Source organism: Solenopsis invicta, chromosome 15 (assembly GCF_016802725.1).
Source record: "Solenopsis invicta isolate M01_SB chromosome 15, UNIL_Sinv_3.0, whole genome shotgun sequence".
NCBI classification, from domain to species: Eukaryota; Metazoa; Arthropoda; class Insecta; order Hymenoptera; family Formicidae; genus Solenopsis; species Solenopsis invicta.
Genome location: NC_052678.1, coordinates 3,554,166 through 3,579,804, shown reverse-complemented (window position 1 = coordinate 3,579,804; position 25,639 = coordinate 3,554,166). Strand labels below are relative to the sequence as shown.

Below are 25,639 nucleotides of genomic sequence, written 5' to 3'. Positions count from 1 at the left end.
TGCTACGATGTTAATTACGACTCTGCGACGGACTAATCAAAGAAGAAAAAAATCATATATTTTCTTTGGTTAGTCCGTCGCAACGTCGTAACATCGTAACGACTGTATTATAGACGACGCTTGATGCGTATGGTTATGCGCAAGTTTGTTTGGATAGGTCCTAAGTAGCAATTAAAGATGATTGGCCGGATAATCACAGATAAAAACCAATCATTTTTAACTGCTCAATGAACGTTTACGTATCTGGATGCCTAACCAATAGTCAAACCGAACGTTTCTCTTTTTTTATGCGTTGAATATTTTGTTTTTAACAGGTTGGAAGCCCTGCAGTGTGTACCAATTTGAAACGAATCTGACATGTTTAAAAGTTCGGAAATTTCATTCGCGTGAGCTCCGATTTATACATTTATAGTTCACAAGTGAACTTTAATGAGATATACCTCGCAAATCGCCAACAATCGACAGAATTGACCGAGGTTTCACAGCGGAATTTGTTGAACGAAAGGCTTTGTGGAGAACCTGAATCTGGAATCAGAGGGTGGACCTGTAGAGTGGATCCGTTTCTCCGTGCTGATCGTTTTGCAATGGAGCAAGCGAAACGAGGCACGCCGAACGAGAAGCAGCAGTGTGAGAGCCCGTTGGCACGTAGTCCCTGGATGCGCGGCACCCCAGTGAAGCGGAATGACGTTCGAGCGACCTTGAAGCGCCTGACGTATCAAAACAACGCGCAATGCTTCGCAGTCCTGTCGAATTATATGACACCACCGACCAAGTTGAGGAAGTTCATCAACAATAATCCGTTCGAGCCTGACCTGATCAATAGCTTGCACCTGTCAGCAATCAGTCCGACTGTATTCACCAAGGTTACTTTACTTGAAGCTTCTTAGGAAATTATAGATTTATAAAATATACATATATATATATATATAGCAAGTTGTTTTCACTAAACCGTAAATTGTGACATTATATATATATATATATATATATATATATAGCAAGTTGTTTTCACTAAACCGTAAATTGTGACATTAATTTGCTCTAATTTTTGGACTTTACAACTGGCCAGTTTGCTTAAATCCAGATCTGCAATAGATGTAGTAAGTTTTGTTCTAAGCTCTGACCTGTGACGTTAATTTTTAAGCTCTAAACTAGATCCAAATTACAATTTGACTAGCTTGCTTAAAGTTTATGGATTTTCTATTATTATGTTTGAGTATCTAAGTTTGAATAAAGTCTAAGCACATTTGTCTTATTGGTTTAAAAGTTATTTTATTTTTTATTTACTTTTGATTTGTAGCTACCCATGTATATTTTATATAATAACTTTGTTTAAAATTAATATTTTAATTTGTAAACTTAATGATCATATTCATCAAATTGTTCTTCAATAGATTCTAGACTCAAAATTATTACATATTTATTATATTGAATATTATTTATAAAAATATAGCACTGTATAATATAGAAATGAAGGAACAAAGGTGGTAATATGGCCACCACAAAAATAAATTTAAGAAATTAGTTTTAATTTAAAAAAATAGTGTTTTATTATATAATTATGTATTTATTTAAAATATAAATATTGCAGAATATGTGCACATATATGTAAGTACACATAAGCCTTTTGCATACAGAATTACAGTATTGAAAATCTATCATACATGTAATGTACATTATAGATTAGCAGTGAAACTACAATCAACTTATGAAATAACCACTTCGATATGAAAATTTTGAAAAAGAAATTATGTTATATTGTTGAAACATCAGTATAAAGAATCTATATTAGCAAACTTCTATGTTATTATTTAATTTAGCATAACTTGTAATAGATATGTGTACAGCTGAATAAAAAGTTAAACAACAAAAAATCACTCAAGTGTGTGATAATATCAAGTTTAAAAAGAATGAGAAAGTATCTGTAATTAAATATTAAAATATACTTTGAAAAAGCTTTGAAATGCTCAAAAATAAAAATATCTTATAACTAGAATTAGATAAGTTAATATTTTATTTTAACTAAATTAAATTAATTTAGTTACATTAAGAATAATATAAACAATAAACTAACTCAGTTAAAAGTTACATTAAGATTAAATCTTAAAAAAGTTAAATTTTAAAGTTAATTTTAAAAAGTATTATTTATATTAAATTAGGTTGTAATTTTTTAAAGTTAGATTATTCAAAACTACTATATCATAAAATCATCATAAATAAATTTAATATTTTATTTGTAAATCAAGTTTATGAAATAACAAATATTATTTTTATGTGGGAATATATCTTTACTTTTATAATTGTTGTTTTTTATATAGATAAATGTTTAATTTAGGAAAAAGTTAATAAATTAAAATTCATGTGTTCAAAATAATTAGTTGAAGCTAAGAATTAAATCATTTAAAGTTAACTAACTTTTAGTTGTAGAGCCAGAGCTTTTTGCCAGAAAAAATAAACGTCACAATTTAGAACTTAAAGCAAAAAGTTAAAGGCTTATTGCATTTATTTTAGATTGTGCCTAAACAGAATAGTTCTATTAACAGAGAGCGCTAATTGTTAAATTACTGTAACATTTAGGTTTCCAGCCCTATGAAACAGTCACCGTCGGGGTTTGCGTGGAGCATAGAAGAGTTAGCTCACATGAAACCTGCGAAGATTGAAGAGTCTGCTATACAGCAAGTGTGTTCTCCGGATCCAGAAACAGAGATGAGAGCTCAGGCAGCTATAGATCGGTTCTTTAAGGAGACTCATATTCCTAGTCCCTGGGATATTAGGGAGAAGATGGAGGGATTTCCTTTGAATGATTTAAATTCTACCCAGGAACTGTCTAAATCGACGAAAGATGGTAAGACTAACGAGGTTCATATTTCAGAATCAATCTCATCGTCCTTGTATTTTCAGCATGGAGTCAGACAGTACTATCTTTACCCCTGAATCTGCCTCAGAACGTGGAAGAAGCTCTGAAACCCTTTTGCACCTTCACTCAGGTTGGTTTGAACGAGTTATTGAGATAAAGGTGTACAAATTTGTACCTTTCTTCATAAAATTTAAAGTTTAGTCACATCAAATCATAAAATCAAATGGAAGTTTAATTTGAAATAGTTCTTATTTTCTATGATTTTATCGATTAAACAGTTGACAAATATCCTCACGAGGGAATACTTTTTGCGGTTTTGAATTAATAAAGTTTTTAAGATCTCTTCAACTATCTTAAAATGTGTATCAGCCAGATGACGTTGAAGCGATCAGAATAGCTAGTAATTCGACGAGACTACGAGTTTGGGAAAAAATACATATGAAACAAAATTTTCCAAAGTCTAAAATACATGACATCTTTCACCTTCTTTAGAGCATGTGGCTGAATTTTATTGTGCAACAAAATAAAATTTCCATTTGGAAACTTCTGATACCACTTTTTGCACATTTTACTATGAGTCATCAGCATTTTCGTCCAGAGCAGGACAAATCATTTTCGTGGTTTTAGCAGCATCGAAATGTGAATAGAATATAGCCATAAATGATGCTTTTTAGACATTATTGTTGTTTACTACTGTTTTGTGAAGTTATATTGTCTACTTCACTAAGATAGTATTTTGAAAACATAGAGATCCGCTTGCAAACTGTAAAAGGTCAGAAAAATATTGAATTAAAAAAAGTTTAGACAGTATTAAGACATCGAATTAATTTGTACATCTAACATATCAATATTGATTATCTAAAATTTCTTAAAAATATTCTTATGTTTTCCATAGGAACAGAACGCAGACAGAGACGATGTAAATTCGAGCAATAGTTCACTAAGAAGAAAATTATTTTTATGTCACGACGAGGGTACTGACAACGAAAGTATAGCATCGTTGTCACCAATTAAAATGGCGTTACCCTGCAGCCCTCCTGAAAGTGGTATGATTGATGGTGCGCTATTAAAGGTATGTGAATATGAATGTTGAAATACAGTTAGGTAAGCGTAGTAATTTTATAACACGTCAATAAATAAGATTAATCAATTGTAGTTTGCACTACTGAAATTAATATGATTAAGCGATGCGATAGTATCATGATGTCAAATATATAAAAAAAGTTCGGGTGAATATTTTATGACTATAATATATTCTAGAAGCTACTACAGACTAGGCGGCGAAGCCGTGGATCGTCCGTAGTAACATCTGAAGAGTTGTCACCCAACATATCGCCAATACATAACGCCGATAGGTTGCATGAAAGAATTGAATATTGCTCTCGTACGGCCACTCGGTTAAACTTCACAGTAAATATGAGTACAGACGATATAATCGAGGAAAAAAGATCAAGTTCGGTTAATGGCTATTATTTGTTAGGTAAATTTGTTTTCTGTTACAATCTAATTTTTCAACATTCTTTTGCCCTTTATTTGTCTTACCTTCACTTGCTTCTTTAGTTATCTTTACTCTTTTAACGACTTGGGAAGATCTCTTTCTCTCTCTCTCTCTCTCTCTCTCTCTTACTTTCTCACTTACTCATTGTCATGACAAGATTTGCATTCGCACAAAGCAGATCATATTTTGAAGAGTTTAATTAAATAAGTGAAGAATATAAAAAATTTATCATGTGGATTTAAATATTTACTTGTACGACAATCTTTAGATATCATAAAAACTAATATGCTCGTAACGATACTATGCCAAAAATATGTTTTAGATATGACCAATAGTGAAAATCACGTGAAACGTACCGAAGACAATGATGAAATGATAATTGTAAATAACGATAAAACAAATGCGTGTGATTCCATTAATATGGAGGAATTGCCAAACTGTACAAATTCAACTGACAATACTACGTATTCCGACGCCATCGTATTTAGCGATAAAGAATATAATAACGAAATTAGTAGTTTGAAAGTTGCGCCGGAAACGGCAAGTTTTTCGCGCGAAGATCACAAATGGAGTAACATAATGTCTGGCGCGTTTGAACAGCAAAATATTTCGAACTCGGTTCAAGACACTGGTTATCAAACTCACAGTATGAGTAGCACATTGCCCACAATAGATAATTACAATACTTCAACGAACTACAAAACTCTTTGTAATGAAAGAATGACATCTAAGGAGAATGCTCAATTATCTTGGAGAGAAAGCATAAGATTTAGTTCCACACCTTCCAAATATAACAAAGAAAATGAAAGTTTAGAGTCGTATGAGTCATATTCATAAAAATGCTCAAAATGTATAATATTTAGCTTATGATTATTATAAAAAATAAGATAAATATGCATGACTTGTTTTTGTCTATACTGTTAATTTATAGTCAATCAAATTGTTTTTGGATAAATAGATCTCAATTTGTCGTAGTCAATGTTATCTTCTTTATATATTGATTTGATACTTTTAAATAATTTAATCCAATTCGATCTGCCCATATGATTGATTATCACGGGCATTATTCTAAATTTTAATGTGTTATAGATCTCAATTTTATTTATTATATAATTTATCTTTTCGACAACATTATACTGTTACATTCGCATTTGTTTCATTCTACCAAATATTTAAATGTAACATTTTGAAGCTTTTGTTAAAGGACTCTGGATTATTTCAAAGAAATGGTTGAATTTTTGAATTATTTTTTAAGTATATACTCAACATCATTGTACCTACTATTGTATATTGCCAATATATAATTGTCGATTAATTATATCACATTATGTCGTACTTTTTGTTAAAAAAATGACACAATACAAAAAATCAAGTTTTTCCAAAAAAAAGAAAAAATTACTCCTTTTGCTTAATAGAAAATTATTATCTACAAAGTAATGACTTAAAGGATAATGTTTATCTAATTCATTCATAGTAATAACTTGAAATTCACGTTTGTTGGTTGTGTCATTTTTTAAGAAAGAGGGTGATTAAATCATAAATATCATGTTGGAATAAGAAATACTGAATAAAATGATCAACAAGTTTTTGCAATTTTCTTCATTTGTTTCATTAGATAAAATTTTCTTGTGGTTACAGCCTAAAATATTAAATATACTCAAGATATATATAAGCAAGATCAAAAACTTAACAAACATTTTACAGCATGATTCATCTAAAATGAGTAATAATAATAATAATAATAATAATGATACATATAATTATAATATTACATATTACGCCAACAAAATTCTTATAATATACAATCTGTAGATATATATATTATGTGTACATATAAATTAACATATCTCTGATCTTCCAAACCCAAAGGATTCTGCATTTGGCACGATGTCATGTAATGGAAGCAAACCAAACACATCATGTCTTTTTGATTGTCCCTGGCTAGTTACAATGACACATTCGTAATCTGCTTTGCTCCATACTTTGTTGTATTTTTTGGTGTCTGTCATAGGATGACTTCGCTTGTCAGCCGGTTGTAATAGCATAGTCCCGCGTAACGATAACGTACTTATATGAATAATTGTGAATTTGTATCGTGTAATCGTAATGGATCGGGATTACGGCGTTAAGAAAATACGCGATGTTAATACTTATTCCCTCTACGTAATACAATTACAGAATAACAGTTTAGCCCCTCGTCGTCGTACCGACTCCGCGATTAACGCATTGCACATAAGCCCACTTTTACGAGAAACCGGCTGACTAGAGTATTTCGCCCAATGTCAGGATTTACTGGTGTATTGCTTTACATTATGTGACTAATCGATTTAATCTACGCTTTTAACCTATCGATTAGCTACACTGTATTATGATCGATGAATGTGGCATCCCACTCTCTAATAGCTGATTAATTTAGAATTAGCTATTACGTGGAAGAACAGATGTCCAGTCATAGCAAACGTGAGCTAGACTAAGAGAATGTTAACAAATCGTGAAGCTATAACATTAAATTTTCATACGATTATCAATTTGAAGATGCCAGCTTGTTTTAAGGTCGATATCAAGATAGAGTATTCAAGGTGTGAGTAAGAATGCCAGTTAATTAATAATAATCATATTTATATGTATATATATATATGTATATATATATGTATGTATATATATAATTCTTTCTCGCTAAACAACATAATATATAGAATTCTAAAACTTCGGATACACTGAAGTATAACAACGATAATATTGTATTTATTCTTGCAATATATCACAGAGATAATAACACTAAAATAAAATTTAAAAACAACAAAAAGGTAAATTGCAGCTAAATTTCATACAAATTATGTAATGTTGAGCAAAGTATGTTCAATACGGCATAATATATGAATAATTTCAAAGTAGAAGACACGAATAAATCTTGGAAATTAATTCTTTCTGTCTTTCTGTCCAATTTCATTAAAATAACATTGTTGCTTTTTTTTCTCTTTTGTTAAATAGAATCAATATATAGCATTTACTAAGCATGGCATTCTTTCTTGCACCTTCAGATTGAATTTTCTTCTGGTGTAGCTGACTAGCTACAATCACATGAAATATTTTGATGTAGCGCATCCTGTTTTTATTTTATACAAATCGGTATCTTCCAATTCTCTTTAGAAGCCATCTCTCGCTTCGAGCGATCAAGACTTTCTTCAACTTTTCAGCGACTGATCTACTACTTTAATAGAAACGAAATAAAATCAAAAGTTAAATGGTTGGAAATTATTACTAATTTAGGACGCTACGCGACTCCTACATACGTCGATGCATGTAATTATACTATAAAACTAGCACTCTATAGTGCTGATAATGAGCTCTTTGAGCGATATATGAAAGGATCGTCGCGAATAATCCCAGATGAATTCTGAAAATGACAAATAGAGGATGCATTTACAAAATTGTCGGAGCACGTTTCACGGAGCGTCGTGAACGTTGATATGTAGAAAGTCGATCAGGTTGCGCTACAACAGTTGTGTTTGTCTCTCTTCACATTCGAGTTCACTAATATTTATACTTTGTAGAGTGATATTTAAGCTAATAAACTGCGTACCAGCGAATTATTAGGAAGAACCTTTATCACGCGGGCAGCGCCCTGTAAAAATATATGTTCTCTCTATATTGGACTACATGTTAATGTATACAAGACCAGTTTGCCTAATATTTCTCTCGCGTGTCTTTGTAGCACACATACATATCTTACAATTACAAGTTTTTATCAAACGCCTTATTTCCCTCTTTCGTTCTCTCTCTCTCTCTCTCTCTCTCTCCTCTCTTTTTCTCTCTTCTTAATGTTACGATTTTTTTTATAAAAATAAGTTTTCTCTCCATAGCGTTATTTTTTATCTCTCCGATCCATATTGACATCTCAGCATTACTGCTGTATATTCAGTCTCTAACTGAATACCAAAAACTGGTCTATGGATACATTAGAAGGTCTACATATGTACAACACTGTTCAAAATTATTTTGAAAGCCACGAAGAGAGTAGAAAAAGACGTGAAACGATAAATTTCACTTCCTCGTTTCGAAACCATGTTGAATGTGTCTCAATATCTTTTTTATTCTTTTTTTTATATATTTTTTTTGATAATACGTTTGTGGCACATATGTTATACGTGTGCAACAATGCACACGGTTTTGTGTTTACACATGCATAATGTCCTCAATTTCGCGTGCGAAAGCGTTCTAATGGAAGGTCTATGAAAAACCAAATCGTAAAAATGCTTTTCAATTGTGACCAATCATTCTCTCTAACTATAAAAATTTAAAACCTGATAAAATTCATGATGTACAATTGATTGGAGAGTTGTATGCACCTTCACAAATACATATTTATTTTTAAATTATCCCACGCACGAAAAATTACCCTTAATCGACTCTGTGGACAGATATTATCCAAGCACGACTAATATTACAAATAAATCTGAAATGCTTGCAACTCAAAAACTGTTGTTGGGAATTAAAAAATAAATATACGAGGACATGAATTTCTATGATTCAGTTTTTCATAAACTTTCTAATCGCAAATTTGGGAACACCTTGTACATACATACAGTCAAACTTCCCTATTCTTTCAGGTAAATTTCCATATATCAGTTGTCAAGTTATGAACATTACAATAAATATTTACAATACAATAAAAAATTAGTATATTATAAATTAATATAATACAATTCCCCCAAAAAGATTAAAGGTCTTTGTATTTTGTCGGTTAAAAATTCCTCTAAATTTTTTATGTTTCCAATAAATTCCACATGATAATAACAAAACTCAAATTTTGGAAAATCTCTTAACTTGAAAATACTGCTTCATATACATAATATCTTTCCTTTTCCACAGTATTTCACATTTGCTATTTCATCATATACATGGAATAAGTGATGCATCACATATACGAACATAATGCACAACAGAACATTTTCATTTGTCATGTGAGTTACATAAAATGAAAAGATCGTTCCATCTCGAATTGAGAGAATCAGGAAGTTCGACTGTACATACACGAGTATGTCGCTTGATGCATGCAATGTGTACATCTGCATATACATGCACGTATACATACATTTTATATACATATATACACATATACATAGAAATATGTATGCGTGTAATTGTTTTAAATATATTATCAATCTCTCTTTCTCTCTCTCTTTCTTTCTTTCTCTTTCTTTCTCTATCGAATACGCCTGGCCTGTCTCAAGAATAACGAGACTAGACTCTCTTGAAATAAAATTATGGTAACACTGGGCTTCAAACCGGGCGTTGTGATTTCGACGTCGAAAATCGCCACGTTACGTTTGAAAACAATAGGTCTCGTTACTGTTGGGACAGGCTTCATGACAGCAGATGTTGATTATGCCTCTATACATATCTACAAAAAAAAAGGAAAAAAAACTGATAGAACTTTATCATTAATTAAACTCTCTATGACTTAATATAATCGCTCTCACAACAGTTCTAAAATGATTATTATTACTTACTTCACGTATGTAATAATAATTTCTTTTATCGATATATATATATTTCACGTACTATTCAATTGTATTCATGTTTCAACGTGTTTAAAAAGTATCTCTTTAACACTACATCTCTATTATTGCTTGTTGTTTAGTGCTACCGAATGTATTTTGGCATATAGCATGTTGTAAACCCTGAGCAACCACACCAATCAATTCGAAATGCATCCAACAACCCTCTCTTTTTTTACTAGCACAACTAGAAGTTATGGAAGAATTTTACGTTATGCGCGTTTTCGTATGTGATGTTTATGACGAGAAAACCGGAAGGAATTTCCGTGAAAGTTGACTATAAACGCATTTAGAAATGAATAAGGAATTTACTGACAATACTATAAAACAAAAGTACCTCTCTCATCATTACTAGATGGCAAAATTCTCAAACATTTCCGCGATTCGCGCACAAGCGGAAAGCTCTCGACAATGTACACCCCCTTCAAAGCGTAACAAAATATGTGTCAATGTGTTAACCCCTAATTTGTTTTAGGTGTCGATTTCCGTCACCCCAGTCTCGCCATCTCTTACGCCTTTTCTCAGACGTGCTCGAGTAATCACTCGTGGTAGAACGTTTTTTTGGTTTTGTATTAACTTCCGATTTCGTTGCCGTATTAATACCTTGTGTCACGTGATGTGTTCTATTATGATTCAGCGCTGTACTAACACCAGCCAAATTCAGAAGCGCATCCGCACCTTCCGCGATCTTCCTTTGTTCGTCAAAATCTGGATTTACTTCTTCCTCGTTTAAATGTTTGCTACGGAAAGAAACGAACCAATCGATAAAATCTCTATCGTCCGTGCAATATTTTCGTATAAGATTAATGTATATTCACCTTCCCAATTTTATCGAGGCGATACAACTATAAGTATGGTCCTCGCTGGAACTCCTGGTAATTACAGGCACCAGCTTTTCCGGCGATTCCGGCAATTTTCGTTTACGATCTATGTCAAAACATATATTAATGCGTAAGCGTATAAATTATCGAGTATGTTGAACTGATTATAGCTACATTTTTGCTATTTTTTTGTGTCAACAAAATACTGATAAGGGCCTTATCTTTTATTACATCATATATATTGTAAGTACGCATTCAATACCTTTATTATGATTCAGAATGATAGGTCCGTGCTTAAAGGAAAGCATAGCGGCAGCTGCTGCATCAACGTCGCTGTCTATCTCGGTTTCTGCGCTATCGTTAATATTGCTAGACGCCAGTCTTTTGGATAGGTATGGAAAGAGAACCGGATCTGGGAGACGTGTATTTATGCATTTTCTGGGCACCTTTTCCGACGAAGACAGATTCTGAGTTGTAGGGGGAGGAAAAGGAGCGCGAGACAACGCTTGAATCAGATTTGGGCGGTATTGCGCATCCACCATCCATAATGATCCCTTTCCTAAATTCTATAAGAAAAAAAAGAAGTTATATAAGCGTATAACATTATACGACATTAATAACGAGTCCGTAAGGTAAATGTCTTAGGGAATATCTTCTGAACAGTTACACGGAGACTTATTATTATTAATCTTAAATGTTTTTTTATTATATTAAAATTTTTAATTATCTTTAAAATTTTTAATACTTAAAGATATTTATTCAGGTATTTTAAGTATAAAAATTACTATGAAAAATACATTTGTTATATAACTAAATTAAGTATTTATCAAGATAATATTTTTTATATTTTTTTTATAAGCAATTCAAACATTGGTTCATTCAGATGCTTTACAAGTTTTTATTCTCGGAATAATTAAAAAATTTTTTGTATTTTTGTATTTCGGTTAATTATATAATTAGATCAATTTATATATCAATCCTTAATAAAAATTTAACAATCTTGGCTCTGCTTCGTTACTTATCCAGTTACTGACATTTACCTTGAATCTCGCATGCTTCTTCAAAATAAAATTTGTACACTTACTGGAGCTTTCTCTACTTTCCGAAAGCACTTGTTGAGACTCAAATTATGTCTGACAGAATTTTTCCATCCGGTAGGAGCGTTCCTAAAGTACGGGAAATGTTCCAGGATCCACGCGTAAACCTCCTTCACAGGTAGCGCCTTTACAGGACTATCTTCGATAGCCATAAATATGAGGCAGGAGAATGAATACGGTGGTTTGCTATTTCTGTGTAAATGAGGATCATACGGTATATGGGTAGGATGCTTGTTGCGATTAGACATTGGCAAATTATTGTTGCTCAAAGAAATCTTCGTTTGATTACTTGGCGAAATATTGCAATGACTTTTCGCAGATTCCTGAAATATTTGCGCGGGCTTTTGACAATTCTTGGCGGGATGCTGATAGTTTTGTCCGCTTCCGTTCAGTGTCACACTTGTTTTCCCATTGCTCTCTGTCGGTGCAGCGTTATTAAAAAAAAAAAAAAGGATTAGATTAATGTGAATCCTAAGATCATTTGACGTCCAAGTACGAAACGGTTTTAAAAGCGTCTTACCTGGACAGAAACTATCATCCAAGCTCGATACAGAATTTGTGTTTTCAGAAAAGTCTGCTATGTCGTCGCAGATATTGTTGTTCAGCATGTTCATGTTCTCGTGCTTTATGTCTTTGGAGGGGTTTGAAATGTCCAAACCCTTAAGTAAATTCTGCTGATGCAGCCAACTGAGAGACGTAAGCTCGTCATCCGACTGATTGTTTTTCTCCATGGACTTGTCCCATCTAGGAATTTCGCTCTGACAGTCGTTGGGTGAATTCGAGTCAGCCAGCACGCTGGCGTTCTCCTTCTCCTTATCATTCATCGTGTAATTGTTTTCCCCGAAATTATAATCCTGAGACGAGTTCAGCTCTATGTCAGTTTCAATACCCGATGCATCTGGCCTATCTGGTGGCATGTTGCATAGAGTCTTCTGGTCACTGTGAAAAAAAATTATTTCTTATTTTTTCTATAAAGTATCTCGCATCTAAATTTCGTATACTAAACATTGCGAAAACTTAAGGAAGTTCTTCAGTTTAAAAGAAGTGGAGTTACATGCTTTTTCATTTTTGTATATATATATATATATATATATATATATTTTTTTTTTAACAAGTTTTTTGTGTTGCCATCTTCAAGATAATAATGAACAATAAATAATAAACAAATAATTCAATATAATTTTAATTAATTTATCTCATCTTAATTACTTATTTTGCCTTCAACTGAACCATTTATTAACCCATTAACACATTAAATAATACTTGGAGAATGTTTTATTGCTATTTAACATTTTTTTTATATTATTCTTTTTTCTGTTCAACTATTTTATTATTTTATTTAATTTTCTAAATTATTTCATTATTTCAATTTATCCATAGATCGAGTTTATTAGTTTTAACCTTATAATGCAATTCTTTATACATTACTGGGACTTAACGGATTTCTCGCTTCTGACCGAAAATTCACAATTATGAATGGTTTTATCTAAACCTCGATCAGATTACATACTACAAAGAGGATCTCGCTATGTTAAGTGTTGTGATATTGTATTTCAATATGAGCTCTTATCAATAATTTAGGATACACGATGTTTGCAGGTAAAATTGTTATTTGATATACATTTTCTTCGAAGATTGTTATGTTGTCATTTTTCAATTGATGAAGACTTAGATATAGTTGTACTTGCATAATTTGTAAGGAGAATAACTTGTTTATTATAAAATAACGTTCTATCTATAAATGCTTCTAATTGCAGGTTTTTTTCTTGTATGTTTTGTTTTGTAAAAAATAAGTACTACTAACACATTATTATTAATAATGAACAAAATTTAAACGATAAAAATGATAATTCGTTATTTAAAAATCTTTTCTTTATGATGTTGATAAACATTGATGTGCAAAAAATTCAGAAAGAATTCTTTGTAATAAAAAAGCGTTGTTGCCACATTTTTATTAGTATGATGTCATATTTAAAGAGAATTATATAACTCGTAAACAATTCGGATTCTTATTAATGAAAATAATACGGTAAAACTTTGTTTTTTTAATTTCAAAAAATATTCATTAAATTCTATTCTTTCTTACGAGCATAACTTCTCAAAATTCTTACATTTTGTTCGCAATTAAATTACTTGAAATTCTTTTTCCTGTAAGACTCAATGTTTATTTAGAAAGTTATTTACAGAAAACTATAGGGTCAAAAAACGTAAAAAAATCGGGAACGTCTATATATAAAAAATTCTCCAAATTTTTACATTTTGTTTCAGCGATTAAATTATTTAGAATTCTCCTTCTCATAAAACTCATGCTTTTTTATATAGAAAGTTATTTATAGGAAACTATGCGGTCAAAAAATGTGAAAAAAATCTGGAATGCCCTACACATTTAGGTTGGCAGGAAGATAATGTCGTTTTGTTTTTTTATGTAAATGAAAGTTTCCGCTTTATATGGAAAAATGCCTTTCATTTACTTAAAGGAAGAATGACATGACGTTTTTGTGCCAACCCAATATTAATAATTCTCAACATTCTCAAAATTTGATTGGGCTTTTATATTATGTGACTAAAGAGGCTAAAGAGCTTCCCCAAGAAGGCTGTGCTATTACTTCCAACATTCTGCATGCAAAAATAAATGTATAAACTTGTACTTGAACCGTACAATATAAGGTTACACATCTAAAGGCTGCATTCCGATATACACTGCCAGTACTAAAAAAATCTATAGTTCACGTTACGCGTATACTGTAAACTTTCTCTCTAAATTCTTTGGAGTGGAACTCTAACAGAGCGAAAATTCAGCCACTCTTTTTCAAACTGACCGATCTATTAGAGTGAGATTCCGCTCCAAAGAATTTAGAGAATTCAGTGCTGGCGGTGAATTTTGGGAACGCGAGCCAAGTAGCTAGACTATACAAGGCTTTTTCAAAAACGATGGTACAACCAAAGGGAAGGGCGATCTCTCGTGGAAAGATGAATAACATCCTTCCTCCTCATACATACATCGGTATTTACGGTAGAACGTTCGACATTTAAGAGAGCTTAAAACTGATGGACATTTCGAGAAAAGTCTGTCGACATCTACGGATGGCGATTCCACCGGATCGAGAGTCCCTTCGAGCCGGACGTCGCTATTAAAACTACCTCGCCGAGGGGACTGTCTCGCGCGAGCGCCGCCGTAATATATCGAGTTACGACATAAAAATCCCCGCGAAAACGGCGAGAAATGGGTCCGGTCGCTTTTCTATTTTTGGTGTGCCGCGCGGCGGAGGCGAACGAGGGACAGAGGTAGAAAAGAGAGAGAGAATGGGAGCATCTCGCGAAATTGAAATCTCCGCGCATGTGAGCCGCCGCGACAGCTTGTATCATCGCGCGAGCGGACGGCGGGCGACGCGACGTCGCGTACAGAATTATTGTTTATTCGCGACTAATAAGTGACAAAATGGCCGGCGCTATCACGCGGAATCGCGCATCGGAATTTCAAATGGGACACGAGCTCCGAACGAGCGTCATCTTCGGCGTCGTGGCGCGGCGCGGCGTGGCGCGGAGTCACGTCTCACGTCGCGTCGCCATCATCATCATCATCATCATCATCGTCGTTGTCGTCGTCGTCGGCGCCGTCGTCGTTGCGCCCGACGACGTTCCGCGAATATTTCTCTCCCCTCTCCGCCCCCGTCCTTCCCCGTGCAAATTTGCAACTAATGGCGTCCACCCGCGTTGCACACCTCCGGCAACGTGCTCCTCGCCTCCGACCGATTCCGTCGCGGAGCAAATCGGCGAGACTCCGGGACCGAGAGACTTCTCGTCTGTTCTCGCCGGAGTCACGCCGAAATATATGATTCGCGATCTCCGTGATGCGGGAGATCGAAATCGGCAACGTAATCCGCGCGGCCGGACTGTCGTCTTCCAGACTGTCGTCGATGCGAGACGCGACGACAAGCGGAGCACGTGAGCGGAGCACACGCGTCGGTACCCCAAGTCGTCGCCTCGCACGACTCCGGGCTCAGCGGGGCTCTGAATTTCGGCGGTCGGGCGGCCGCGCGGCGTAGTGACCCGCATTACTTGTTGAATTCAAATATGGAGCTGATAACGATTACGAAACGCGAGCGGGCGCACGCGAAAATGGCCACGGCATCACGCAAGCACGGACACGCGCCGCGCGCGCACGCACGCACGCATGCACGCGCGCACGCGGAGGCTCCGGCGACGCGCTCACGGGAATTACATAAGATAAACCGATCGCGGAGACGGAAAAGGGAGACGCGAGATCGGGTTTCAGCAGCAGCCCCGACTCTCCTCGCTCCTACGCGACGTTACTCCTCTTTAACCTTCTCACTTTCTCGGCGTGCACGCGCACGTCGTACTCCTCGAGGAAGGGAAACCTCGCGCACGTCGCGTGACCTCGCGTCGAGAGAGCGTCTCACGTGCGCGGCATGGGCACCCGTCGTCGTGTACCCCTCCGGGGTCGCCGAGAGTGCCGCACCGCGCGTACCGCACTTATTCTCCGCGTCTCCTCCACGATCGCGTCGGCACTCGCGAACTCGCGACCGCGTTCCCATCCGCGGGAGCCGGTCGCCGGGATGATGATGGGGCAGCGCGATCGGCGATCGCGCGGACGGGATAACTCACGTATCACGGCGGGCAGACGGTGGTCTCCGTTACTTTTCGCGAGACGGGCATGGCAGACAGGCACACTCTACACAACATCCAGCTGATCGAGACGCCATATTCTGACGTCATCGCGTGCATGCTCCCCTCCCCTCCAGCGCCGGAGGGCACCCCATGCGCAATATATCGCGATTCGATATGCTCGTCTCGATTCGCCTAGCGCGAGACTCGAACGGGGGAATTTGCAAATGGAATGCGCAAGGACGAATTTTGACTCCTCAATACAAGCGACAGTGTTGCACTTAGATAACTTCAAAATCATTTAGATCAAGATTTATTATATGTAAATTTATCTTTGAAGATAAAGTTGATTTAAATTACAAATATGTTATTGGACCGATAGTGTAACAACACAATAATAGTAAGAAAGCCTTCATCGGTCGTAGCTAGGTCTTAGTGCTTTTATTTTTATTTATGTGATCTTATATACTTCTCCGAACTCAACCAGAATGTGCGACGAATTAATTTTCGGTATAACATAGCATGTCGAGTAAGATTTAGTAATATTACTATTTATATTAAATTAATTAATTTAATATAATACTTGATGCTGATTTGCATCTATATACCCATTCCCCCCTGAAAAAACTGTAAGAAATTTATTGCTAATAGTGATATTACTAATTCTTACTCGACATGCTGTGTTATGACCAAAAATTAATTCGGCGCACATTCTGGTTGAGTTCGGAGAAGTATACAAGATCACATAAATAAAAATAAAAGCACTAAGACCTAGCTACGACCGATGAAGGCTCTCTTACTATTATAAAGTTGATTTAATTTTTATTTATATAGATAAAAGATAAAAATATTTATAGTTTTATCTAGATTTTCCGATAATATTGTTATCGAGCAAAAAATTTAGGATATGTAAATAATATGCTCATATTTTTATTTCTACATTTTTATTTTTTTAGAAATAAAAGTTCTTCAAATAATTTAATCATAATTTAATCTAACAAGAATTTCTCTTTGAATTTGAATCAGTGCAAATAAAAGTCAAAGTTAGAAAATAGGAGGAATATATAAATGTAACTCAAATTATGTAATGACTGAAAAAATTTCTTGTACAAAAATTTATTTTGTTTAGAGCAATTTTTATATTGCACTATTACTGATTTGTGCACTACTGTTGATGTAGATTATGTTCCGATGTATACTGCAGTATTAAAAATCTATAATTCACATTACGTATAATATAGATTTTCAGTATTGACAGTGAATTTCGGAACGCAACTCTATTAAGATAGTAATTAGAAAAATTATTCTGTTAGAATAAATAGTAATTTGGACGTTGAGACTAAGAACAATACTTCATTCTCATTACTGTTTGCATTATCTTAAATAATTTAAAAGACAATATTTCTTTTATTTAAGATACAGATGAAAGTAATATACATTGTGATAATCCAGATAAAGCTATTTCTTTATCTAGATGATTATTTAGATAACTTTATACATATTTACAACAGGAAACACTAATCAACAAAAACCAAAAATATTATAAAAGTTTCATAGATTGTTCCGTTATATATATTATGTTTGAGTATTTATGTAAAATTTGAGCAGAATTCTCTTATTGTTTTAAAAGTTATTTAATTTTTTGTTTATTCTTAATTCTTATGTAAAATCGCGTTTTCCAAATGATGGTGAAGTAACATTACCAATTAAGTTCAAAATTATTACATATACTAATAAAATTTGAATAAATATTCGGGCAAAAATTAATTTAGATCCACTTACTCATCTAAAAGTTATTCACCTAAAACTGTAGCAAAATATCATTTTCCCTGCATAAGTTATAAGTAAAATTTTTCATGATTTTCTTTTTTGCAACTGTTTCAGAGCTAAAAATCGGATATTTATGACCAAAACTGTTTGTCGTTAAGAAAAAAAAATAAAGCTGGCAATTTTCTAATTTCGACAACTTTTAGCTGATATTGTAAAGCCAAAATGTCCTTCAGTAAGATATTGTTAGGATATGATAGAAATATATAAATTTCTCTACAGCTCAAATGGGTTGAATAAAACAATAAATTTATTATAAAATTTCAATAAAATTTAAATCTGTTACTAAATCATTTTTCTATCGGTTATTTTAAACAAGAATAGTATACAGCGAAAAAAAAAGTAAATTTATAATTATTTAGAAGCATCCTTTATTCGGGATGGTAAAGATAGGAAGTTATGTGAATATAGAAACGCTTCTGAAAATGATTGACGCCTTTAATTTAAAAAAAAAATGAAATAAGGTAGTGATTTACTTTTTAAGAATTCGATCTTTATTTAAAGCAGCTCGTAATGTACAGGACAAAATAAAGGTATTCATTTCAATTTATTTAAAATAAAAGTAACAATTCCCACTTTTGAAGACGCGCTATCGCGTATCCGCTGCCTTGCGAATACGCGTCTTCAAATACTATGCCAGTTTAACAATTGTCACAGCCACGAGATTTACATTTCTTGTAAATGATTCTCTTTCATACAACTATCAATCACTGATACCAGAAGATCACAACATTATACATATGTACAAATCGCTAACGTGCATTACATACGGGACTATCGGTAACATAAATCTTTAACCTGCTTTCCGTCGAACAATCTTTAAGCGTAATCTTGATCTACATTTTTCAGAGATATAAAATTGTATATTAAAGTTAGCATATGTTTTTAATACACTTTCAAAAATTGCTTTCAAACAAAAATGATCATATGTCTTTAATACACTTCGGGAAGTTGCTTTAAAAAAAAAAAAAACCATAATTATGGCACATTCATACATTTATGTACATCTATATGTTTATAAAATTATCTCCTAATTATAAAAACCGAGTTAAGCAAGGGACAGCTTTCAGACAAACTTTTGTTTGACTTTCTAACAATTTAAAATTTACAAATGTATATAAGGTAAACGTCCTAATGGATATATTGCAGACATATATCCTCGAACGTTTATCTTATTACTTAATCACTTAATTACTTAAAAAATATTTAATTTTCTTGTTTTCAAATTCAAATTAAAAAAAAAAATTTTTTTAAATTCTCATTCAATATTATATACAGATATTAAATATATAAATAAAACATTATTTATATAATTTAATATTGAAAATACATAAATAATAAATTTGCATTTTCAGAAATTTTTCATCATAAAGCTGCGTTTGTCATTTACATCGTTAGAGATAAAAATAGAAAAATTGTGGGAAGTAAAAAAATATCAAACTGAAAAATTTTATTTAGAATTTAAAAGTTAAAATTTGAATTACAATAAAAAGTCCGTCCAAAAAACTACGTCAGTCAACTACGGAATTTGGCCGTACAAATCTATGATATTCTATACTCACAGTCAAGTATAACGTCTACTTATCTTACAAAAGCAACGTGAAAGAAATGAGATTTGTTTCGTTTCAAGTGAATATCTTCTTTTACCAAGATCAATGTTATTGAATTCTATTTCCCTTGATGTACGCCGGCAAACGACTTCAAACGCAGGCGTTGCATACTCTAACGGGATGATCCCATCCCCGATGAGGTACAGGCTTACGATGTTGCGAGCATTCCTGACACACCCCACGTCCGCAAGCTCTACAATGATGTAGAGGAAGCATGTCGGAGAACTTCCGTTCGCAAACGCAACAGCTAACCACTTCCGAATCCGGTATCCAATAAGATGGTCGAACAGAATCCTTTATGAATGCTGTGCCAATGGAAAAAATTCATAGTTTATCCAAGAATTACACGATTCTGTGATATAAATAACCATAATCATTAGTGTTTGCCGTTATCCATATAAAAATATCTAGATAAAAAAATGAATTATTTTATTTTTACCTAGATTATTAGAAAGTATATTATCTCTATTTTTATTTTAGATAAAAGTGTTATTTTTTCAAATGTGCACGAATATAAAGTATTATGTCCCATCTCTCTCTTTCTCTTTCTCTTTCAACTTCAACCTCGTTATTTATTTATTCTAACAGAAAAATTTTTTTAAGTAAAACAAATTGCACAGATCTATCTATATCTTTAAACTTTGATTTTTATTTCAGTATTAATCCAAATAAAAAAGAAAAACTTTTTTTATCAAATTTATTGAATTTAAAGAATTTTTGTTTTTAAGAAATAAAGATTTATAAATAAAAATATTTTGTATTCTAAATTATTTTGCTCAACAGCGATATTGTCGTAAAATTATCTAGATAAAACGGTAAATAATTTTTTCTTTTTTTTTCTACATAAATTCAATATTAAATTATTTTTATCTAATCCAAAATAAAGACAATTTACATGTCAATTATCTTTATCATTTTAAATTATCTAAACGCAACACTGCCATTAGTGCAATGCTTATACTCACATTTAGAATAATTGAAAACTGTTCCAACAGCACTAAGTGTCGACACCACATGCTCCGTCACTTTTCGCACGCCGACGTCCTCGACAGGAGGTTCGAGAGAGTCGTCACTGGAACCGTTTGTCTCCTTCTCATAGCACGCGTCGCAAACCCGAACCGGCGAATACCAATTTCTATTAGGTACGCATTTTGTTTTTGACGAGCACTGCGTGCAAAAACCTTCTCCGCAATCGCGGCAATGGTGCTTGTCGTCTGTCGGGCTAAATGAGATTTTGCACTGATGACATTGTTTTATCTCGTTGTTCGATCGCCAATAGGACGGCGCCACCTGATCCGCGGCCCAGGCTTTTAGCGCTTTCGTCGGCTGCAGAGAAACATTCGTTACGGCCTCAGTGATGTACGAAACGCTGTCGATAACCCGTTGTGCTGTATTCTGAGGAGCTATAGAACGGTTCGACTGAAAGGGAATACGGATGTTGAAATTACTTAATGATCAAAAAAGAGAATTATATAGAAGAAAATGTGTTGAGGATGAGAAAAGCTTTTCACCTTTCGATGGAATACTTACTGAATTCCACACGTGCGTGATCTTCTTGCGTATGGCGATGTCCTCTGCATTATTGCCGTACCAATACTGTCTACTTTTGTAGATCTCTCCACAATGCGGGCATTCTATGACATATCCTGACCAGGCATTTTTAGCGAAACTAATCCAGCTATTCTGATTTTCCTCATAGTATCGCCTATTCACCTCAACTTCGTTTCCATTCTTGTAACACTTTTTGCATATGTATATTGAATTTTCATATTGACATTGGAACTTGCACCTATTGCAACACAAATGCCATCAGTCAAAGGAAATAGTTACATGATTAAAGCAACATATAAAAAAAAAACTATATGTTATGCTGAGGATAACTTCAAAGTGAGCAGAAACGTTCGTCTTTAAATTATTTTTGTGTTTAATAAATTTGAAGTTTTATCATTTAAATTATGCAGTAATAATTACACTTTTATCTTATTAGACTTGATCGAGTTTTGTACTATTTGTTAAAAAACTAAAACTATCAACCTGGTATTGCTACTGTGTGGTTTTCCATCACGAAGATGTCCCATACTGTTATTACAGCCATTCTCACAGCTCAGACATTTGACGGGACAAGTAAAATACTGATCCGGGAATAAAGTATTGGAAACGCTCTCTGTCTCGCTAGATAACTGGTCGTTCAGGTTCTTAAGTATGTTGTATACCAGGTGGGGTTTTCTAGCTGAACGAACCGTCGTGTTGGCCAATTCGTTCATAATAGCGGATCGCAATTGTTCGTAATCCGTTATATCATTCACCGTTTGCAAACCGATGTATTTAATAGAGTTAAAAGCATCAATCTTCTGGTTCATTTGGTTGAATCTTTCTCTCAGGATGTCTTCCGCGCTTTCCGATCCGTCTGTAAAAGAATCAATCAATCACGTCGCGAACGGTGAGGCGATTATCAGTCGTATAATAAAGTTCTCAGTTTGAAATTACTGTCATTCTGAGAGAGTAGCAATATGTACTGTTGATCAAAGGTTTGGTGTGTCTGGTTTCATGCAGCACTATGACACTTGGTCCGAGCTTGCTCAACGAGGTAGAGTTTCCCTCCTTCTGTCCTATCGCTTGTAAGGCAGCTTTCAAGTGATGACTGTAAGCACATGACGCGGTACCAAAAAATGTGAACATGTCCCTGTTCAGCCTTTCAGAATGGATTCCGTAAACCACGATGTCGGAGATCGCGAGTACCTTGAGTAACAATCTCATCCGATCGTTCTCAGAATTTGTAACACCTACAATAAACGATGCAAACTTGTAGAATTTGGCATGAACAATCAATACTTGAGTAAACATGGTTTTTTTTAATACTTTTTCATGAGCGCTTGGGTCTGTTTTGACGTTGTTATTTTCCTTACCTTTAAAGTACTTTAAAAAAAGAACATTCAAAAAGATAAATAAAACGGTCTGATTTTGGTCTCCAAAGATAACTTTTAATTGACTTTAATTTTTGTTCATGTAACTTTTAACGTAATTTTATAAGCTATTAACTTTAACTTAATTTAGTTTAAAAAATATAATAAAAATATATCTAATCCTGTGTAATTAAATCCTGAATTAAATCCTTGAAAATCATAGATTTTCATGGGACTTTATTGGTAGTTAGGAAAAATTTTTGAGAAACTACTTTAAAATTTAAATCTCATTTTTCTTTTTCAGATAAACTTGTTTTTTTCATCATGTTTTCTTAATAATTCATTAACAATAAATATGCCATACACATCAAAATTTTCTTGATTTGTAATTCACAAATTTTTAGAAAAAAAATTAGTGACAAAAACTATAACAAAGTACATCATACTAACTTGGCAGTGTATGTATTGATTTTAATACTTTCCTGATAAATAAAAATTTTGTAAAGGTCAGAATCAGATTCAGCAAGTTAAGAACTAAAAGAAAATATACTGTATTTATATTTTTCACTTTGGAGGTCAAAATCGTCCCATTTTATTCATCATTCCTGAAACATTTATTTAAACTGTAGTTGATTTTATATTCATTTTGATAAATATTGTTCATTAAATATTTTATTTTAGATGAACGTTGCTAGTTTTACAGTTACAAGCTTTTTTTGACCCACATATTTATTCGGAGGATTAATTTTAGAGAATAATAACACAAAGCATATTATACCTTGTAAACCTTCCGTATCCAAACAAACAACATTGAGAATTGGATCGAACGCCACCCAGACGCCCAACGTACAACAATTTTGTTCGTTCGACGTTTGAAATACCTCCTCGCCCCTGAAAAACACCTGGTTCATGGTGTGGCTCTTGCCATCACCCGTATTACCAAATATCGATACGACTTTGACTTTTGTGTCGTTGTCCGTGCAGTTCAACTTTCTCACAAACTCCTCCACATCGGAAACCTGCAAAATCTCCTGCTCGTCGAGCAGCAGGAAACTCTTGTTGTTGTTGTTATGGCACTTGGTGCAGGAGGTTACCAGAGAATTCTTCTTCATGGTAAACGGATTGAACGGAGCGAACTCGGGTAGGTCGTCAAAGTCGTGGTCCAGACAGCTGTCCAGACTCTTCATGATCGCCGGTCCCGTCGATTCCGCCTTCAAGGTTTCCGGCCAGGGTTTCCACAGTGTGCTCATGGCGCTCGTCGAACCGCGCGGCGGCGTGGTCGTTACCTTGAAGAAAAACAGATCAACACTCAAATCTCTGTCGTCCGGGGTGACATGCTCGACGTTGCGGCAATCACCGACGGGCAATCACAGATCGGCACTGGACCGACGGCGTCCACGACAACATCGCGCGCAACTACTGCGTAAATACGCGGGAACAACACAAGGGAGAATGACGATACCTACCTCCTCTCCCACTTCCAACCACGACGGTGGCTCGGCGTGCGCTTAATCGAGAACGAGACCCAACGAGACCCGAGCTCGCGGGAGCAAACCGTGACTCAGGAGAATCGACGCGCGACGATTACATCGCCATTGCGGGCTCGGTTGCCAGCCGCAAATTGTCTGCGTACTAACTCGGAGTCATACGTCACCCGGTGGCTACCGCGGCTCGATGACACTGATGACACTGTTGACAGTTAATCTGCGCCGGGACGTTTGCCTCCGATCACCAACGGTTTGCGATTTCTCGCTCGTCACGCGTTCGAGAGGGAGCACGTCGATCGGGATCGTTGCACGCGCTTTTCAACCGAGACAATTTTAACGTTTGTACGCGACACTGTTGCGAATCACTGGAGCTTCCGTTTTTGCAACGGGCGACCCGCCTCGACTCGCCTCGTGACAATTTGTGATTTGAACGACTCGTGACTTTTTTGTTGTTGATGAAAAAGCGCATTGTTTAGAACACGATGTACATACAGGGTGTTCGCGGATTTGCATAGGGAAATTTTTCTCGCTGCTTGCGCGCGAATTTTTTTTCTCGGCCGTGAGTTTAAACGCATTTCCTGTTTAAATTAATTGGCCGATTAAATTTATAAGTTATAGATCACCTGCAGAATTTAAAACTGATCGTTCTATAATCTGATTTTTTAATTATTTTAATTAAAAAATTAATATCACGTTTCGTACAAGTAATTTTAAATTATTATTTGTAGATAATGGACAAGGAAATCAGTACGTTCAACTTTAAAGTTGGCTGTTTTTAAATTTAATTTAAAATGGCGAGATCAACTTTTTATATGTCTGAGAAAAAAAATATTGTTTAAAATAAAAATTTATCGATAACTGTTTTACTTAAATTTTCGAGAACTTTCTTGTTATATTATTTTTATTTGCGAATTCGGGACACTCGAATGAATCTCTACAATTCGAGCGAGAATCGAAATTTAGATCTGCTCTTATAGATGATACTTATTTTTTTCGTTCGATTATTCAACAGGTGATATTTTTTGCCGACATCGAGGAATCGAGCCGAGATAAAATTCTTTGCAATAAAAATTTTTCTTAGAATTTTTATGTAATTTTTTAACATTTCTATAGAATTTTATAACTTTTTAAAAAATTTCTCCGACTTTTTATACTAATTGGAACACTTTCGAAGCTGCATTCTTTCTGGAATTCTTTATATATGTAAATTCTGAAATATCTTAAGATTTACGTCAAATGTGTAGTATCTATTTATTTAAACTATGGAAGTTTCAAAATTTAATAGGTAAAAAATTCGACCATTTCAAACTTTAATTGGCCTTGTTTTTTCATTATTGTAGATTATAATTACTTTC

General features: G+C 34.2%; 3 protein-coding genes across 9 annotated transcripts; 1 reads left to right on the top strand and 2 right to left on the bottom strand.

Moving 5' to 3' along the window:
* Window positions 1–112: 112 nt before the first annotated feature.
* On the top strand, window positions 113–5,937 carry LOC105194300 (protein aurora borealis). Of its 2 annotated transcripts, none has more exons than XM_026139467.2 (6): window positions 113–863; window positions 2,575–2,842; window positions 2,899–2,984; window positions 3,750–3,926; window positions 4,118–4,334; window positions 4,675–5,937. In XM_026139467.2, the coding sequence occupies exons 1-6, from the start codon at window positions 585–587 to the stop codon at window positions 5,187–5,189; spliced, it is 1,542 nt and encodes a 513-aa protein (XP_025995252.1). In that variant the 5' UTR covers window positions 113–584; the 3' UTR covers window positions 5,190–5,937. The 2 variants fall into 2 exon arrangements, with proteins under 2 accessions (XP_025995252.1, XP_011157495.1); XM_011159193.3 differs by having other exon boundaries at window positions 118–863; window positions 4,115–4,334.
* A 1,342-nt stretch (window positions 5,938–7,279) lies between these two features.
* Window positions 7,280–16,600, bottom strand: LOC105194385 (forkhead box protein N3). 4 transcript variants are annotated; one of them, XM_011159378.3, is made up of 6 exons: window positions 16,458–16,600; window positions 12,352–12,770; window positions 11,819–12,249; window positions 10,997–11,300; window positions 10,732–10,840; window positions 7,280–10,653 (listed from the first exon to the last, which is right to left on the bottom strand). In XM_011159378.3, the coding sequence occupies exons 2-6, from the start codon at window positions 12,746–12,748 to the stop codon at window positions 10,368–10,370; spliced, it is 1,527 nt and encodes a 508-aa protein (XP_011157680.1). In that variant the 5' UTR covers window positions 12,749–12,770; window positions 16,458–16,600; the 3' UTR covers window positions 7,280–10,367. The 4 variants fall into 4 exon arrangements, with proteins under 4 accessions (XP_011157680.1, XP_039313895.1, XP_039313894.1 ...); XM_039457961.1 differs by lacking the exon at window positions 16,458–16,600 and adding an exon at window positions 16,165–16,402; XM_039457960.1 differs by lacking the exon at window positions 16,458–16,600 and adding an exon at window positions 14,832–14,976.
* A 2,155-nt stretch (window positions 16,601–18,755) lies between these two features.
* Window positions 18,756–24,779, bottom strand: LOC105194514 (zinc finger FYVE domain-containing protein 1). 3 transcript variants are annotated; one of them, XM_011159499.3, is made up of 7 exons: window positions 24,264–24,779; window positions 23,576–24,083; window positions 22,411–22,677; window positions 21,929–22,301; window positions 21,425–21,683; window positions 20,860–21,313; window positions 18,756–20,199 (listed from the first exon to the last, which is right to left on the bottom strand). In XM_011159499.3, exons 2-7 carry the CDS (start codon window positions 24,045–24,047, stop codon window positions 19,985–19,987), a joined length of 2,040 nt encoding a protein of 679 aa, XP_011157801.1. In that variant the 5' UTR covers window positions 24,048–24,083; window positions 24,264–24,779; the 3' UTR covers window positions 18,756–19,984. The 3 variants fall into 3 exon arrangements, with proteins under 3 accessions (XP_011157801.1, XP_011157877.1, XP_011157961.1); XM_011159575.3 differs by lacking the exon at window positions 24,264–24,779 and adding an exon at window positions 24,155–24,250; XM_011159659.3 differs by lacking the exon at window positions 24,264–24,779 and adding an exon at window positions 24,159–24,220.
* Window positions 24,780–25,639: the final 860 nt, after the last annotated feature.

Excerpts from the sequence above, each read along its gene's own strand:
- LOC105194300 (XM_011159193.3), top strand. The coding sequence starts at position 585 with ATGGAGCAAGCGAAACGAGGCACGCCGAACGAGAAGCAGCAGTGTGAG. Across the intron at positions 2,985-3,749 it reads CCTTTTGCACCTTCACTCAG|GAACAGAACGCAGACAGAGA; the intron begins GTTGGTTTGAAC and ends TGTTTTCCATAG. Across the intron at positions 4,335-4,674 it reads TAATGGCTATTATTTGTTAG|ATATGACCAATAGTGAAAAT; the intron begins GTAAATTTGTTT and ends AATATGTTTTAG.
- LOC105194385 (XM_039457959.1), bottom strand. Across the intron at positions 12,250-12,351 it reads GGATGATAGTTTCTGTCCAG|AGAGCAATGGGAAAACAAGT; the intron begins GTAAGACGCTTT and ends CTGCACCGACAG. Across the intron at positions 10,841-10,996 it reads CATTCTGAATCATAATAAAG|ATCGTAAACGAAAATTGCCG; the intron begins GTATTGAATGCG and ends GTTTTGACATAG.
- LOC105194514 (XM_011159499.3), bottom strand. The coding sequence starts at position 24,047 with ATGAGCACACTGTGGAAACCCTGGCCGGAAACCTTGAAGGCGGAATCG. Across the intron at positions 22,678-23,575 it reads GGATACGGAAGGTTTACAAG|GTGTTACAAATTCTGAGAAC; the intron begins GTATAATATGCT and ends CGTTTATTGTAG. Across the intron at positions 21,684-21,928 it reads CCACACAGTAGCAATACCAG|GTGCAAGTTCCAATGTCAAT; the intron begins GTTGATAGTTTT and ends GTGTTGCAATAG.